Source organism: Oncorhynchus mykiss, chromosome 12 (assembly GCF_057628025.1).
Source record: "Oncorhynchus mykiss isolate SJ-2025 chromosome 12, ASM5762802v1, whole genome shotgun sequence".
NCBI classification, from domain to species: domain Eukaryota; kingdom Metazoa; phylum Chordata; class Actinopteri; order Salmoniformes; family Salmonidae; genus Oncorhynchus; species Oncorhynchus mykiss.
Window position 1 is genome coordinate 86738330 of NC_143033.1, and position 14677 is coordinate 86753006.

The window sequence follows — 14677 nt, forward strand, 5'->3', positions numbered from 1 at the left end:
TGACTACCGTAGCTGGAAACAGCAGATTTTTAATGGGATGTCTATGTAGGCGTACAGAGGCCAATTATCAGCAACCATCACTCCTGTGTTCCAATAGCTAATCCAAGTTTATAATTTTAAAAGGCTAATTGATCATTTAAAAAACCCTTTTGCAATTATATAGAAGTTTTCAGTAGTGCTCAAACATGCCATTCCGTGAGCGCAGCATTTTCTTTCCAACTCGAGTCAATGAGCCTAATCAGTCCTCATGACAACAAAATCATAAACAACAGAGTAGGAATGGCTAATAAGTCCTTAGTTTTGGGGTTACAATTTGGCTAATCTTTACTACTGTATTTCCAAGTCCTATTCTTGAAGATCAAGGGGTACAACATTTATTGGAATGACTGGAATTCTGATAGACTTTGGTTTTTAATGTAAAGATTTAATTTAATCATATTATTGTATGCAGTAGAAAGCGATGGGTTAGAAGAAGCCTGCATAACCAACCCATAAAGTAAAATTTAACATCCATATATGACCAGCTATGTAAACTATTACATTCATTTATCCTGCAATTGGTAACATACCTTTTTGTCTTCTTCTCATGCCTCTTAAGGGGAAAGTAATCTAAAAGTAACTGAATGTTATCAGATTCTGTTATTGAGTTTGGGTAATCCAAAAGTTACGTTACTGATTACAATTTTGGACAGGTAACTAGTAACTGTAACGGATGGCATTTAGAAAGTAGCCTACCCAACCCTGCTGGTCATGGAAAAGCCCTCTATTAAGAAGACTTACAGTGCCTTCAGAATGTATTCATACCCCTTGACTTATTCCACATTTTGTTGTGTTACAGACTGAATTCAAAATGGATTAAACATATTTTTTAAATCACACCCATCTGCACACAATACCCCATAATGACAAAATGAAAACATGTTTTTAGAAATGTTTGCAAATGTATTGAAAATGAAATACAGAAATATCTTATTTACATAGGTTTTGCCTGTGCTTAGTGCTATTTCTATGACTATTATTCATTTTTTCCTTCCCAATTTTGTCATATCCAAATGCGATCCAATTCCGATCTTGTCTCATTGCTGCAACTCCCCAATGGGCTCGGAAGAGGTAAAGATCGAGTCATCCCTCCTCCGAAACATGATGTGCCAAACTGCGCTTCTTAACACCCTCAAGCTTAACCCAGAAGCCAGCCGCACCAATGTATCGGAGGAAACACAGTTCAGCTGAAAACCGAAGTCAGTCTGTAGGTGGCCAGACAACCACAAGGAGTCGCTAGAGTGCGATGAGCCAACTAAAGCTCCCCTGGCCAAACTCTCCCCTAACCCGGACAACGCTGAGCCAATTGTGCGCCGCCCTATGGGACTCCCGATCACGGCTGGTTATGACACAGCCTGGGATCGAACCCCAGGCTGTAGTGATGCCGCACACCGGGAGGCCAGTATTCTATTTACTTTTAACTTTAAAAAGTCCCTAGTCGTTGCCAATGACAAGGATAAAATGATGCAGCCACCACCATGGTCGAAAATATGAAGAGTGGTACTCAGTGATGGGTTCTATTGGATTTGCCCCAAACACAACACTTTGTATTCAGGACATAAAGTTCATTTCTTTGACACATTTTTTGCAATTTTACTTTTGTGCCTTATTGCAAACAGGATGCATGTTTTGGAATACTTTAATTATGTACAGGCTTCCTTCTTTTCACTGATATTTAGGTTAGTATTGTGGAGTAACTACAATGTTGTTGATCCATCCTCAGTTTTCCCCTATCCCAGCCATTAAACTGTCTTCTGGCTTCATGGTGAAATCCCTGAGCGGTTTCCTTCTTCACGGCAACTGAGTTAGGAAGAACACCTGTATATTTGTAGTGACTGGTTGTATTGATACACCATCCAAAGTGTAATTAATAACTTCACCATGCTCAAACAGATATTCAATGTCTGCTTTGTTTTACCCATCTAGCAATAGGTGCCCTTCTTTGTGAGGCATTGGAAAACCTCCCTGGTCTTGTGGTTGAATCAATGTTTGAAAGTCACTGCTCGACTGAGGGACCTTAGAGATAATTGTATGTGTGGGGTACAGAGATGAGGTAGTCATTCAAAAATCATATTAAACACTATTATTGCACACAGAGTGAGTACAACGTATTATGTGACTTGTTAACTTGTTAAGCAAATTTGTACTCATGAACTTATTTAGGATTGCCATAAAACAAGGGTTAAATACTTATTGACATTTCAGCTTTTAATTTTTAATTACTTAGTAAACATTTTTAAGTACTTAGTAAACATTTTTAAGTACTTAGTAAACATTACGTAGTAAACATTCCACTAAGACATTATGTGGTATTGTGTGTGGGCCAGTGAAACAAAATCTTAATGTAACCATTTTAAATTCAGGCTGTAACACAACAAAATGAGGGAAAGGTCAAGGGGTGTGAATACTTTCTGAAGGCACTGTAACTGTAACCATTCTGAGCTCCCAGAACCACACTGATCCCAGACCAGAACATAGAAGGGCAGATAGGCCACCACTGCTTCTATCCAATAAGAAGGCTTGGAGTGTGTGACCTTGTTGATGATGTTCAAACAGCATTATATTCCTCAGTCCTTCTCTGATTGGTGAGGGAAAGGAAGGTGGGCTGATGGTTGTTATGGTGATTATTATCCATGAGCAGGGACCTCCCAACACCCATCTAATTTACATGTGTGCATCTTTTACACACCTGTCTCTAAATAAGCTGCACTGATTCTGCATTTTACGGCAGTCTATTATTCATATAAACCTCAAAGTCGCTATCTAGCACAGTGGTGTGACATATAACTGTGCCCATTTGTTTGATTTAATGAGAGGCAAAAGTTCAGTTTTTACTTAGAAAAATCTGAGCTTTCCCTATGCATTCCTTCTCATAATGGCATCTCAACAGTTTTCCTTGAACTGTTAACAATGTACTGAAAATGGGGATAGCGAATGCAGGTTTTTCCTCCCATGAACTCCATGCCACTAATGGCAGAGTGAGCACCGCTTTTAAGTGATTACAAGATAAAGTGCCCATGCTTTTTTCAATTCTCTGCCACTATTTTCCTTTAAGGCCTAATCTGGCCCTACTTTACCCAATATAGGAGCTGAAAAGTGCTTTCTCCACCTGACCGGAGCAGAGTGGAGCTGCAGAAAGCCTGTTATTAGCTGTTCTACAGAGAGTGAGGGCTCCACAGCCTGTAATGCTTCTGCTCATCCAGCCACTTGAAGGGAGAGGGAACAACAGCCACATGCTCCATTACACTGAAATGATAGGATTTGTCTCCAATGTGGCCCATTGCCGTGCCGTAAAGTGTATGCTCGTAAACACATTTTTAAAAGGCACAAGGTGCCTCTTCCAATTTTTGGTAATCATAGGAGAATGTGTTAGAAGGTTGTTGTGTGCCATTGGGATTGATCATGGATTTCTATCAAGGGCAAACAAGGGACAAATCAACATTTTGTGTTCCTCGTCTCCACATGAATCCTTAATACTTTACTTTTGTTACCGGCTCTGTTGTTGTCATTTGAATTTGCCTGTAGGGTGTTACAATCATTATCATATCTAGTTCAGCCTGCTGATTCCTTAATGTATTTAGAAGGCTATAAGGACAGTTCTTCCCTAAACCGCCTTATGGAATGTCATGGTACCAGTTTATGAGTAGTTAATGTATCAGTCCACCTCCTGATGCCCACCAGCCTGTGTGCATAACAAGTTCAGTACTAATCTCTCTCTCTCTCTCTCTCTCTCTCTCTCTCTCTCTCTCTCTCTCTCTCTCTCTCTCTCTCTCTCTCTCTCTCTCTCTCTCTCTCTCTCTCTCTCTCTCTCTCTCTCTCTCTCTCTCTCTCTCTCTCTCTCTCTCTCTCTCTCTCTCTCTCTCTCTCTCTCTCTCTCTCTCTCTCTCTCTCTCTCTCTCTCTCTCTCTCTCTCTCTCTCTCTCTCTCTCTCTCTCTCTCTCTCTGCAGGTGTTCACCAGGTATGGGAAGTGTTACATGTTCAACGCAGCGGAGGAGGGGAAGACGCTGCGGACCACCATGAAGGGAGGGACGGGGAACGGCCTGGAGATTATGCTGGACATCCAGCAGGACGAGTACCTACCTGTGTGGGGCGACACAGGTAGGCCCAACTACACCATACCTGACCCTCTCCATCCAAGTCACAATGTATCCATGTAGAGGGTGTTCAATCTGACTGTGTGGAGTTGATGACTGGTGTCCCCCAAGGTTATATATAGGTTATATGAGCCTCATTGAAAGCCTTGCTCACGTCTCAACCTGCGTGGAAGTGAAGACAGGGGAGTTGTTGAAGCACAGCATCAAGCCAAGTCATGGGCCCTCTAGCAGATAGACTATATTTATTATCCATATATAGAACATGTATCATGCTGTTTATTTCCCCCGATCAATTCTCCACATGTTCTTCTAAGATTAGCAGTGGGACACATAGGCTTCTCCTCAGCTGTCCCTTCCCATCACTGGTGTGTTTAAGTCTGTTGTTATAAGGCAGAGGCTAAGTCGCTATACAGAGGGGCACCTAGCAGCACAGTGAGAGTGTAGACCTCTTTGTAGAGTCTCCTACTGGGATGGAGGGCCCTGGATGGTGCCCTTGTTTATCCCTCTGTGCCTGTACGGATTAATTAGCACACAACCAGCTGGCTCAGTCCTGTCAGCAGATAACAGGGGGCTCATAACTTCCTCCTCACAGCTTCCTCCTCACTACTTCCACCTCAGAGAAGCAGGGCCTCAGTGCCTTTAGAGACTTAAATCAAGACCATTGGCTCCTAAGCAGAGGCACCGGACACACCGGGCACACCTGACAAACCGGACATACCGGACATATTAGACACACTGGACACACGGAACAGGGCTCCTACCTCAGCCTTTCTATTATTTTTCTCCCTCCCTATTTCTCTCCACCCCTCCTCTCACCCTCTTCTCTCTCTCCACCCTCCTCTCACCCTCTCCTCTCTGTCTGCCTGGCAAATGCCTGCAGTCAATCAGAGCTGCATCGTCTCCATGGTCAGGTTTGTGGCTAACTGTGTCCTGGGAGCTTTAGAGGCTAGAGAGGCAGCTTGTTTTGCTGCCATACTGTCATGTCTGGACTCACAGGAGTTATTTTTTAGTTCATAGGAAGTGGACAGTATCAGGATAGAACCATGGAGGAAGAGGGGGTGTTGACATTTGGCATGGGATGTTTATTGATCTGAAGAAGGGAACTCTTGTATTTTTGGTTCCTGGGTATTTTACTGTCAGCTAGGGGTAGTCAAAATCCACAGTTTCCTGGGCCCAGTTTTTAAAAAGTTATCGATCTAGATTTTTCTAGATCTAGATTTTCTTTTAAATGCATAGAAATGGAATGAATAAAATTGGCCCCATTCAAGTCAATGATTTGTCTGTTCAATTAATTATATTTCTATGCATTTAATCCTATCCGATAGATCAAATTCCAGATAATTAAAAAAAAACTGGGCCGTGTTCTTCATCTAGATTGGAGGAGCATCAACAGGAGCACAGTGCAGATGTAGGATCTTAATTTGAGCCAGTTTTCTACAGCAGGAAAATGATCTTGCAGCAACAGAAAAAGCAAACTATTATGTGGATTATAATTAATTGACTTCTTTGTGGGGGTTGATACATTTTTTTGTAAGGGCAAATCAAGTCTGACATTTTAAAGTGGAAATTACAAACTTTAGAAGCCTTTTTAAACATTGAATATACTAAACGTTTACATTTCCTACTGTGCAACAAAAGAGTGATCAAATGAAGATCCTACATCTGTAGTGTAAAGTCATTCTTGTCTTTTTCATTTATATTAATTAGACTAGATAGATTTTTTTAAATTATGACAGCAATCACTTTATTAGTCATTAACGTACACAACCCAACCCGTTTGCTATTACACTTAACTACAGATGTGCTATCTTAATTTGATCACCAGCGTAGGTGTGTGCGGTGTTTTAGAAATAGATATGCAGTTGCCTAGATACACTGCAACTCACATTGGCATTGGATTGCTCGGTGGAAGAAATAATGAGAGCTTCAGATTGTCTCATTTCCTCTCATGCATTAGCTGTCTTCGAGGGGCTGATCTCTCAAGTGCATCTTAAATATTTTCAGGGTTGTCAAGAAGAATTCAATGACGACTTGTCAAGTGATTAGGACCTCATCAAAGTCATTTTCTCCAACCATTTACTTTTACAAACATTTGAATAACTTTCATGTGAATTTAAAGAGAGATTTGCTGCAGGCGCAGTGCTAACCTCCAGCTCCACTTCTCCACTGTGTGTCTGATGAAACTCATTGGCTTCACCCCAAATGGCACCCTATTCCCTGTACAGTACACTACTTTGGGCCCTGCTCAAAAGTAGTGCACGATAAAGGGAATCGGGTGCCGTTTGGGACTCAGCCATTGCACTTGACCTCTGGCTTCTCCAATACCACACACTTTGTTATTGTTCACTGTCCTCAGACAGGAACACGTAACATATGGAAAGTATGCACATAGCTGCTATTGATTTCGACCTAAGGTTTTGCCCAGGGTGCATAATACAGTATCAACACTTACTACAACCACCTTTCACAGTATTAACAGGCTTCCTCTGTTGTTTCCAATCAATGTATTCCTTTTTTCGCTGTACTTTCTTAAGTCCCTATCGAACACAATGCGATCTTGGCCGTGTTTGTGTGGGATGTTGTATGGATTGTCCCTGTCTGCAAGAGAGGTCAACTGAAGTTCAGATTAGAAAGTGGAAGAGCCAGGCGAGTTTTCTCACTCTTCTCTTGATCTGAAGACTTGTTATCTCATTCTGCCGTTGGGTTAACTACTGAATTTTTGCAGGAGTGAGGAGTTAAACACTTAGCTTAGATAGTAGCTACTAACAATTGGATACCAGGAAATTGGGGAGAAAAAGGGGTAAAATTCAACAAAAAACAATATATATATATATATATATATATATATAAACGCAACATTTATTTTTACCTTTACCTTTAAGAACAAATTCTTATTTGAACACAGTTAAGAACAAATTGTTATTTACAATGATGACAACCTCCTGCGGGGACGGGGGCTGGGATTAAAAATATAAAATAAAAATATAGAACAAAACACACATCACAAAACTATTGATTTTTATACATTTCATTTAACTAGGCAAGTCAGTTAAGAACAAATTCTTATTTACAATAACGGCCTACACCGGCCAAACCCGGACAACGCTGGGCCAATTGTGCACCGCCCTAATGGGACTCCCAATCACAGCCGGTTGTGGTACAGCCTGGATTCAAACCAGGGTGTCTGTAGTGATGCCTCAAGCACTGCAATTAAGTGCCTTAGACCACTGCACCACTCGGGAGCCACTACATAAAGAGAGACCTTTGGTAGCAACACAACATGAAAACAGCATGGTAGCAACACAACATGAAAACAACATGGTAGCAACACAACATGAAAACAACATGGTAGCAACACAACATGGCAGCAGCACAATATGGAGCAGCACAAAACACGGTACAAACATTATTGGGCACAGACAACAGCACAAAGGGCAAGAAGGTAGAGACAACAATACATCACACAAAGCAGCCACAACTGTCAGTAAGAGTGTGCATGATTGAGTCTTAGAATGAAGAGATGGAGATAAAACGGTCCAGTTTGAGTGTTTGTTGCAGCTTGTTCCAGTCGCTAGCTGCAGCGAACTGAAAAGACAAGCGACCTATGGATGTGTGTGCTTTGGGGACCTTTAACAGAATGTTCCTGGCTGAAAGGGTGTTGTATGTGGAGGATTTATTTACATCCCTGTTAGTGGGCATTTCTCCTTTGCCAAGATAATCTATCCTCCTGACAGGTGTGGCATATCAAGAAGCTGATTAAACAGCACGATCATTGCACAGGTGCACCTTGTACAGGGGACAATAAAAGGCCACTCTAAAATGTGCAGTTTTGTCACTCAACACAATACCACTGATGTCCAACCAGCCTCACAACTGCAGACCCTGTGTAACCATGCCAGCCCAGGACCTCTACATCCGGCTTCTTCACCAGCGGGATCACCTGAGACCAGCCACCCAGACTGCTGATGAAACTGTGGGTTTGCACAACCGAAGACATTCTGCAAAAACTGTCAGAAACCGTCTCAGGGAAGCTTATCTGCCTGCTTGTCATCCTAACCAGGGTCTTGACCTGACTGCAGTTTGGCATTGTAACTGACTTCAGTGGTAAATGCTCACCTTCGATGGCCACTAGCACACTGGAGAAGTGTTCTCTTCACGGATGAATCCCGGTTTCAACTATACCGGGCAGATGGCAGACGTCTGCCATCTGCCCGGTACATGGCGTTGTGTGGGTAAGCAGGTTACTGATGTCAACGTTGTGAACAGAGTGCATCATGGTGGCAGTGGGGTTATGTTATGGGCAGGCATAAGCTACAGACAATGAACACAATTGCATTTTATCGATGGATTGAATGCACAGAGATACTGTGAGGAGATCCTGAGGCCCATTGTGCCATTCATCCGCCGCCATCATCACATGTTTCAGCATGATAATGCACAGCCCCATGTTGCAAGGATCTGTACACAATTCCTGGAAGCTGAAAATGCGCCATTTATTCCATAGCCTGTTGTCACGAGTCCCACCGAAGGTGGCTCCTCTTCCTGTTCGAGCGGCGCTCGGCGGTCGTCGTCACCGGTCTACTAGCTGCCACCGATCCCTTTTCCCTTTTCTGTTGGTTTTGTCTTATTGGTTACACCTGTTTCTTGTTTAGGTTTTAGTACCTGAATATTGTTCGGTTGTCAACTTCTGTGAGCTGGATGAAATTCCTTTGTTCTCTCTATGAAAACTCACTCTCTCTCTATACTGTCTGGCCATGAGGCAGGATTCTCCTCCAGGAATTTACGACCTGAGGTCGCAGCAGCCTGGATGTAGGAAAGACAGAGAGAGGGGGATGGTGCAGGGGGAGGGGGAATAGTGCTCGCTGTACCCAAAGAGGGCAATGTCATGACAGTGGGCAGAACTGAAAAAGTGTGTGTGAGCAAGGAGGCCTACAAACCTGACTCAGTTACACCATCTCTGTCAGGAGGAATGGGCCAAAATTCACCCAACTTATTGTGGGATGCTTGTGGAAGGCTACCTGAGACGTTTGTCCCAAGTCAAACAATTTAAAGGCAATGCTACCAAATACTAATTGAGTGTATGTAAACTTCTGACACACTGGGAATGTGATGAAAGAAATAAAAGCTGATATAAATCATTCTCTCTACTATTATTCTGACATTTCTTAAAATAAAGTGGTGATCCTAACTGACCTAAGACGGAATTTTTACTTGGGTTAAATGTCAGGAATTGTGAAAAACTGAGTTTAAATGTATTTGGCTAAGGTGTATGTAAATGTCCGACCTCAACTGTACCAGGAGTCATGTCGAGCTATCTAAGCATCAAAGCATTAAGATGGGTTGTTTATAATTACTAAACAAAGGGAAACACTAGCCTTTATAATTCATAATGTGCTATGAATGTAGCCAGGTAGATCTTAGGTGAAGGTTTTTCTTATATAACAGTATTAAGTTGAAATTGTTCTGAGGGATACTATAGAGTATCCCCAGGCAGCTCATTGTCTCACCTTTAAAACAATGAAAGTGAATGTTCACTTCCTCCCTGTCACCTACTTCAATTGGCTCAGCTATTTCCAGCATCCCACCACTACCAAATCTGTTCCAAAGTATTCCCACGCATAGAGAGTGTACAGAATATTGCTCTTTCCATGATATAAACTGACCACGTGAATCCAGGTGAAAGCTATGATCCCTTATTGAAGTCACTGGTTAAATCCACTTCAATCAGTGTAGATGAAGGGGAGGAGACCGGTTAAAGAAGGATTTTTAAGACTTGAGATAATTGAGATATGTATTGTGTATGAGGACCTTTCAGAGGGTGAATGGGCCAGACAACATATTTAGGTGCCTTAGAACGGGTTATGGTAGTAGGTGCCAGGCGGACCGGTTTGAGGTGCCAGGCGGACCGGTTTGAGGTGCCAGGCGGACCGGTTTGAGGTGCCAGGGCCAGGCGGACCGGTTTGAGGTGCCAGGCGCACCGGTTTGAGGTGCCAGGCGGACCGGTTTGAGGTGCCAGGCGGACCGGTTTGAGGTGCCAGGCGGACCGGTTTGAGGTGCCAGGCGGACCGGTTTGAGTGTGTCAAGAAATACAGCTCTGCTGGGTTTTTCATGCTGAACAGTTTCCCGTGTGTATCAAGAATGGTCCACCACCCAAAGGACATCCAGCCAACTTGACACAACTGTGGGAAGCCTTGGAGTCAACGTGGGCCAGCATCCCTGTGGAAAGCTTTCGACACCTTGTAGAGTCTATGCCCTGACAGACTGAGGCTGTTCTGAGGGCAAAAGTGGGTGCAACTCAATATTAGGAAGGTGTTCCTAATGCTCTGTACACTCAGTGTATGTGATCGTATACAGCCTCATAGTGATTGAGTTAACATTGATACACACACTCTCATGACTCCATCCTGACTCCCATCTGAAGCGTTGGATACTGTCGGAGAGCATAGATTAGCTACGTCCTTCATTTGTAACCATGAAAGAGAAGTCCTTGACTTTGATTTCTCTCTCATCTTTTCACAGACAAGCCAGGACAAATTTCTCCACCTCTTTCTCTCTCTATAACGCTCCATCCCTTTCTCGCTCCATGTTCTTTCTCCCCATTCCCTCGTGCTGCTATATCTTTCTCCTTCTGTCCTCCCTCTGTTTTCCCTTTCTCTCTCTGTCTCTTCGATTTGATTCTGATTCTCCATTGAGTTGTTTAGACTCTGATTCCTCATTGAGTTGTTCAGATTCTGATTCCCTATTGAGTTGTTTAGATTCTGATTCCCTATTGAGTTGTTTAGATTCTGAATCTCCATTGAGTTGTTTAGATTCTGATTCCCCATTGAGTTGTTTAGATTCTGATTCTCCATTGAGTTGTTTAGATTCTGAATCTCCTTTGGGTTGTTTAGATTCTGATTCCCCATTGAGTTGTTTAAATTCTGATTCTCCATTGAGTTGTTTAGATTCTGATTCTCCATTGAGTTGTTTAGATTCTGATTCTCCATTGAGTTATTTAGATTTTCCCTTCAGAATGCCGCCAAACTTAATTGGATTCACAGCTAATGAACTTGAATCATTACCTTTGGTGTTCAGAGGATCCTCGGCAGTAATACCCCTCTCCCCGCTCTCTTTCTCTCTCTCTCCGTATCCTCTCTCCCTCTAACAACCTGCCATCATCATCTCAGATATCCACCATGTTAGAAAAAAGAGGAGAGTGGAACTTCAAACAGAACCTAACACATGTTGTAGTTCTAAGGACCCTTCTCTCTCTGCTCTGTCTTATTAATTCAGCACTCTCAGGCTTCTCAACAGACTCATGGTGCTGTGAGGCCTCCCGAACACAACATGAGGTTGTTTTTTTAACAACAGGTCAGACAGCGGGTATGATCCACACTGGAGTGGAAAATACTCCTCCGATGCCTTTTTAGTGTTATTTGGTGATAATACACATTGACTTGTGCGTGTGTGTGGAAACTTGACCATGAAACACCCCTGTTTACATGAATGTCCAAATGAACAATGTTACTCATCAAATGCAACATGGAACAGCAGGCGTATTTCTAGAAGGAGGGCAGTGTAGTGTTAAACTTGCTGCCTGATCAAACACAGGTGGCTGGATCAGATAGGCTACAACATGGCAGATTGGCTGGGTAGTGTGGTGGGGGTCCACAGCTGTGGTGTATGGCAATTGGCAAATCCTCTGGCTGTGTGGGAGGTGTGTGAAGGATGGCGGGAGGGAGGGAGGTGTGTGAGGGGTGGAGGGAGGGAGGTGTGTGAGGGGTGGAGGGAGGGAGGTGTGTGAGAGGTGGAGGGAGGGAGGTGTGTGAGGTGTGGAGGGAGGGAGGTGTGTGAGGGGTGGCGGGAGGGAGGGAATGTAATGTCTGTGATGGAATAGCAGAAACAAGGTTGACCCCGGGCTATGTGGGAGACGTGAACCCTGGCAGCAGGGGCCCACACAAGATTAGATGTGACTGTTCTTATTTGATTTCATACACACATTCGTGGACACATACACACTATCTCGGTCTTTCTCTCTCTCTCTTTCTCACATACTCTCAGCCCGTTTTCTTCCTCTGCAACGACTGATTCTCTTATTCCCCTCTGCTCCGTGATTTCTCATTTCAGCCGGAGATGGAATCACAGCTGACACGCCCTGAAAGGAAGGCAAATTAAATACCATAGTCATTTATTTCGGAAGTCCCACTCAAATACATTACCTGTGGAAACGATGGTGATAAAAATGATGATGGCGGTACTGATGATGATTATTTCAATCACACTTTCTATCTGTCCATCTCATTCAGATCAAATCTGGTGATGGTGATTTGTTGTGTTCGTGATGGACTGTACAGTAAACTCACATAGCAGTGTGTGTTGATGCTCATATAATCCATGCCCTCCGTTCTCTCCCATCTAAATTAGTATTTCAAAAAGAATATACATTTTCCTCATAATGTACATGACACCACCATGATTACCCATCCATCCAACACGCCCCCATCTACATCGACGGGGCCGCAGTGGAGAGGGTCAAAAGCTTCAAGTTCCTCAGCGTGCACATCACTGAGGACCTGAAATGATCCCTCCACAGCGACAGTGTGGTGAAGAAGGCGCAACAGCACCTCTTCAACCTCAGGAGGCTAAAGAAATTCAACTTGGCCCTTAAGACCCTTACAGACTTCTACAGATGCACCATCGAGAGTATTCTGTTGGACTGTATCACCTCCTGGTACGGCAGCTGCACCGCCCACAACCACAGTGCACTCCAGAGGGTGGTGCGGTCACACTGTCTGACCTCCATGACATCTACAACACCCGGTGTCACAGGAAGGCCAAGAAGATCATCAAGGACCTCAGCACCCCAAACCATGGCCTGTTCACTCCGCTACCATCTAGAAGGCGGAGGCAGTACAGGTGCATCAAAGCTGGCACAAGAGACTGAAAAACAGCTTCTATCGCCAGGCCCTCAGACTGTTACCTCCACCCAGTACCCTGCCCTGAACCTTAGACACAGTCACTAGTCCCAGAGTACCACCCGGCACTCTGCCCTGAACCTCAGAGAATGCTCCCCAATGTACATAGTCATTGAACATTGGTCACTTTAATAATGTTAACATACTGTTTTACCCAATTCATATGTATATACTGTATTCTAGTCAAGGCTCATCCTATATAACACCTATTCTATTTTATTCTATTCATATACTGTCCATACTGTCTATTAGAGGTCGACCGATTAATCGGAATGGACGATTAATTAGGGCCGATTTCAAGTTTTCATAACAATTGGAAATCTGTATTTTTGGATGCTGATAATGCCGATTTCTTTAAAATAAAAAAATTACAACAAAAAATTACAGTTAAGAACACATTCTTATTTTCAATGACGGCCTAGGAACGGTGGGTTAACTGCCTTGTTCAGGGGCAGAACAACAGATTTTTACCTTGTCAGCTCAGGGATTCAACTAGTCCAATGCTCTAACCACCTGCCTCACGAGGAGCCTGCCTGTTACGCGAATGCAATAAGAAGCCAAGTTAAAACCTCTTATGGAGCATGTGAATTTTTTCAGCTTTTTGTTAAAAATCGCGCAAAATTTCAACGTCCTGCTACTCATGCCAGGAATATAGTATATGCATGTGATTAGTATGTGTGGATAGAAAACATTCTGAAGTTTCTAAAACTGGTTAAATCATGTCTGTGACTATAACAGAACGTGTGTAGCAGGCAAAACCCCAAGGAAAACTGTTCACAAAAAAAAAAAAAAAAATATCCCTCCGCCAGTCTCTGTATTGTCTATGGCAAGGGAAAATAGATAGGGCCCAGTTTACAGTTCCTACAGCTTCCACACGATGTCGCCAGTGTTGGGAATTGGGTTGAAGTTAATCCTTGGAGAAATAGGCACTTCCTGTCATCGAGTACACCGGGGGAAGTTATGAAAGAGAGAATATGGACCATGATTGCAAGACTTGCTGCTATTGAATACAGATCGCCCCGTGATCAATTTGATCGATTATTAACGTTTACTAATACCTAAAGTTGGATTACAAAAGTAGTTTGAAGTGTTTTGTCAAAGTTTATAGGCAACTTTTTTAATTTAAAAAAATGACGTTGCGTTTTGGAAAGCTGTTTTTTCCTGGATCAGACGGGCTTCATAAATGGACATTTTGGGTATACATGGACGGATTTAAGTGAAAAAAAGACCCAATTGTGATGTTTATGGGACATATTGGAGTGCCAACAAAGAAGCTCGTCAAAGGTAATGAATGTTTTATATTTTATAATCTGAAATTTCCCCTGATGTTGATCCCTGTACAGGGACCGCAGCCATAACAAGTTGCTAGCTAGCATTAAACGTATCTTATAAAAGACAATCAATCATAATCACTAGTTTTGTGTGTGATATTACTAGTTTATCTAGTGTGTCCTGCGTTGCATATAATCGATGGGGTGCGCATTCGTGAAAAAGGACTGTCGTTGCTCCAACGTGTACCTAACCATAAACATCAATACCTTTCTTAAAATAATGCACAGAAGTATATATTTTTAAACCTGCATATTTTG

At 42.9% G+C, this 14677-nt stretch overlaps 1 protein-coding gene across 3 annotated transcripts in view; it reads left to right on the plus strand.

The window, feature by feature from the left end:
* Positions 1–14677, plus strand: part of LOC110538663 (acid-sensing ion channel 2) — a 460686-nt gene that overhangs the window by 417495 nt on the left and 28514 nt on the right. For all 3 annotated transcript variants that reach the window (XM_090193874.1, XM_021625621.3, XM_036938819.2), the window contains one exon: positions 3988–4138. In XM_090193874.1, coding sequence (XP_090050000.1) covers positions 3988–4138 — 151 coding nt within the window. The remainder of the gene's footprint in view (positions 1–3987; positions 4139–14677) is intronic.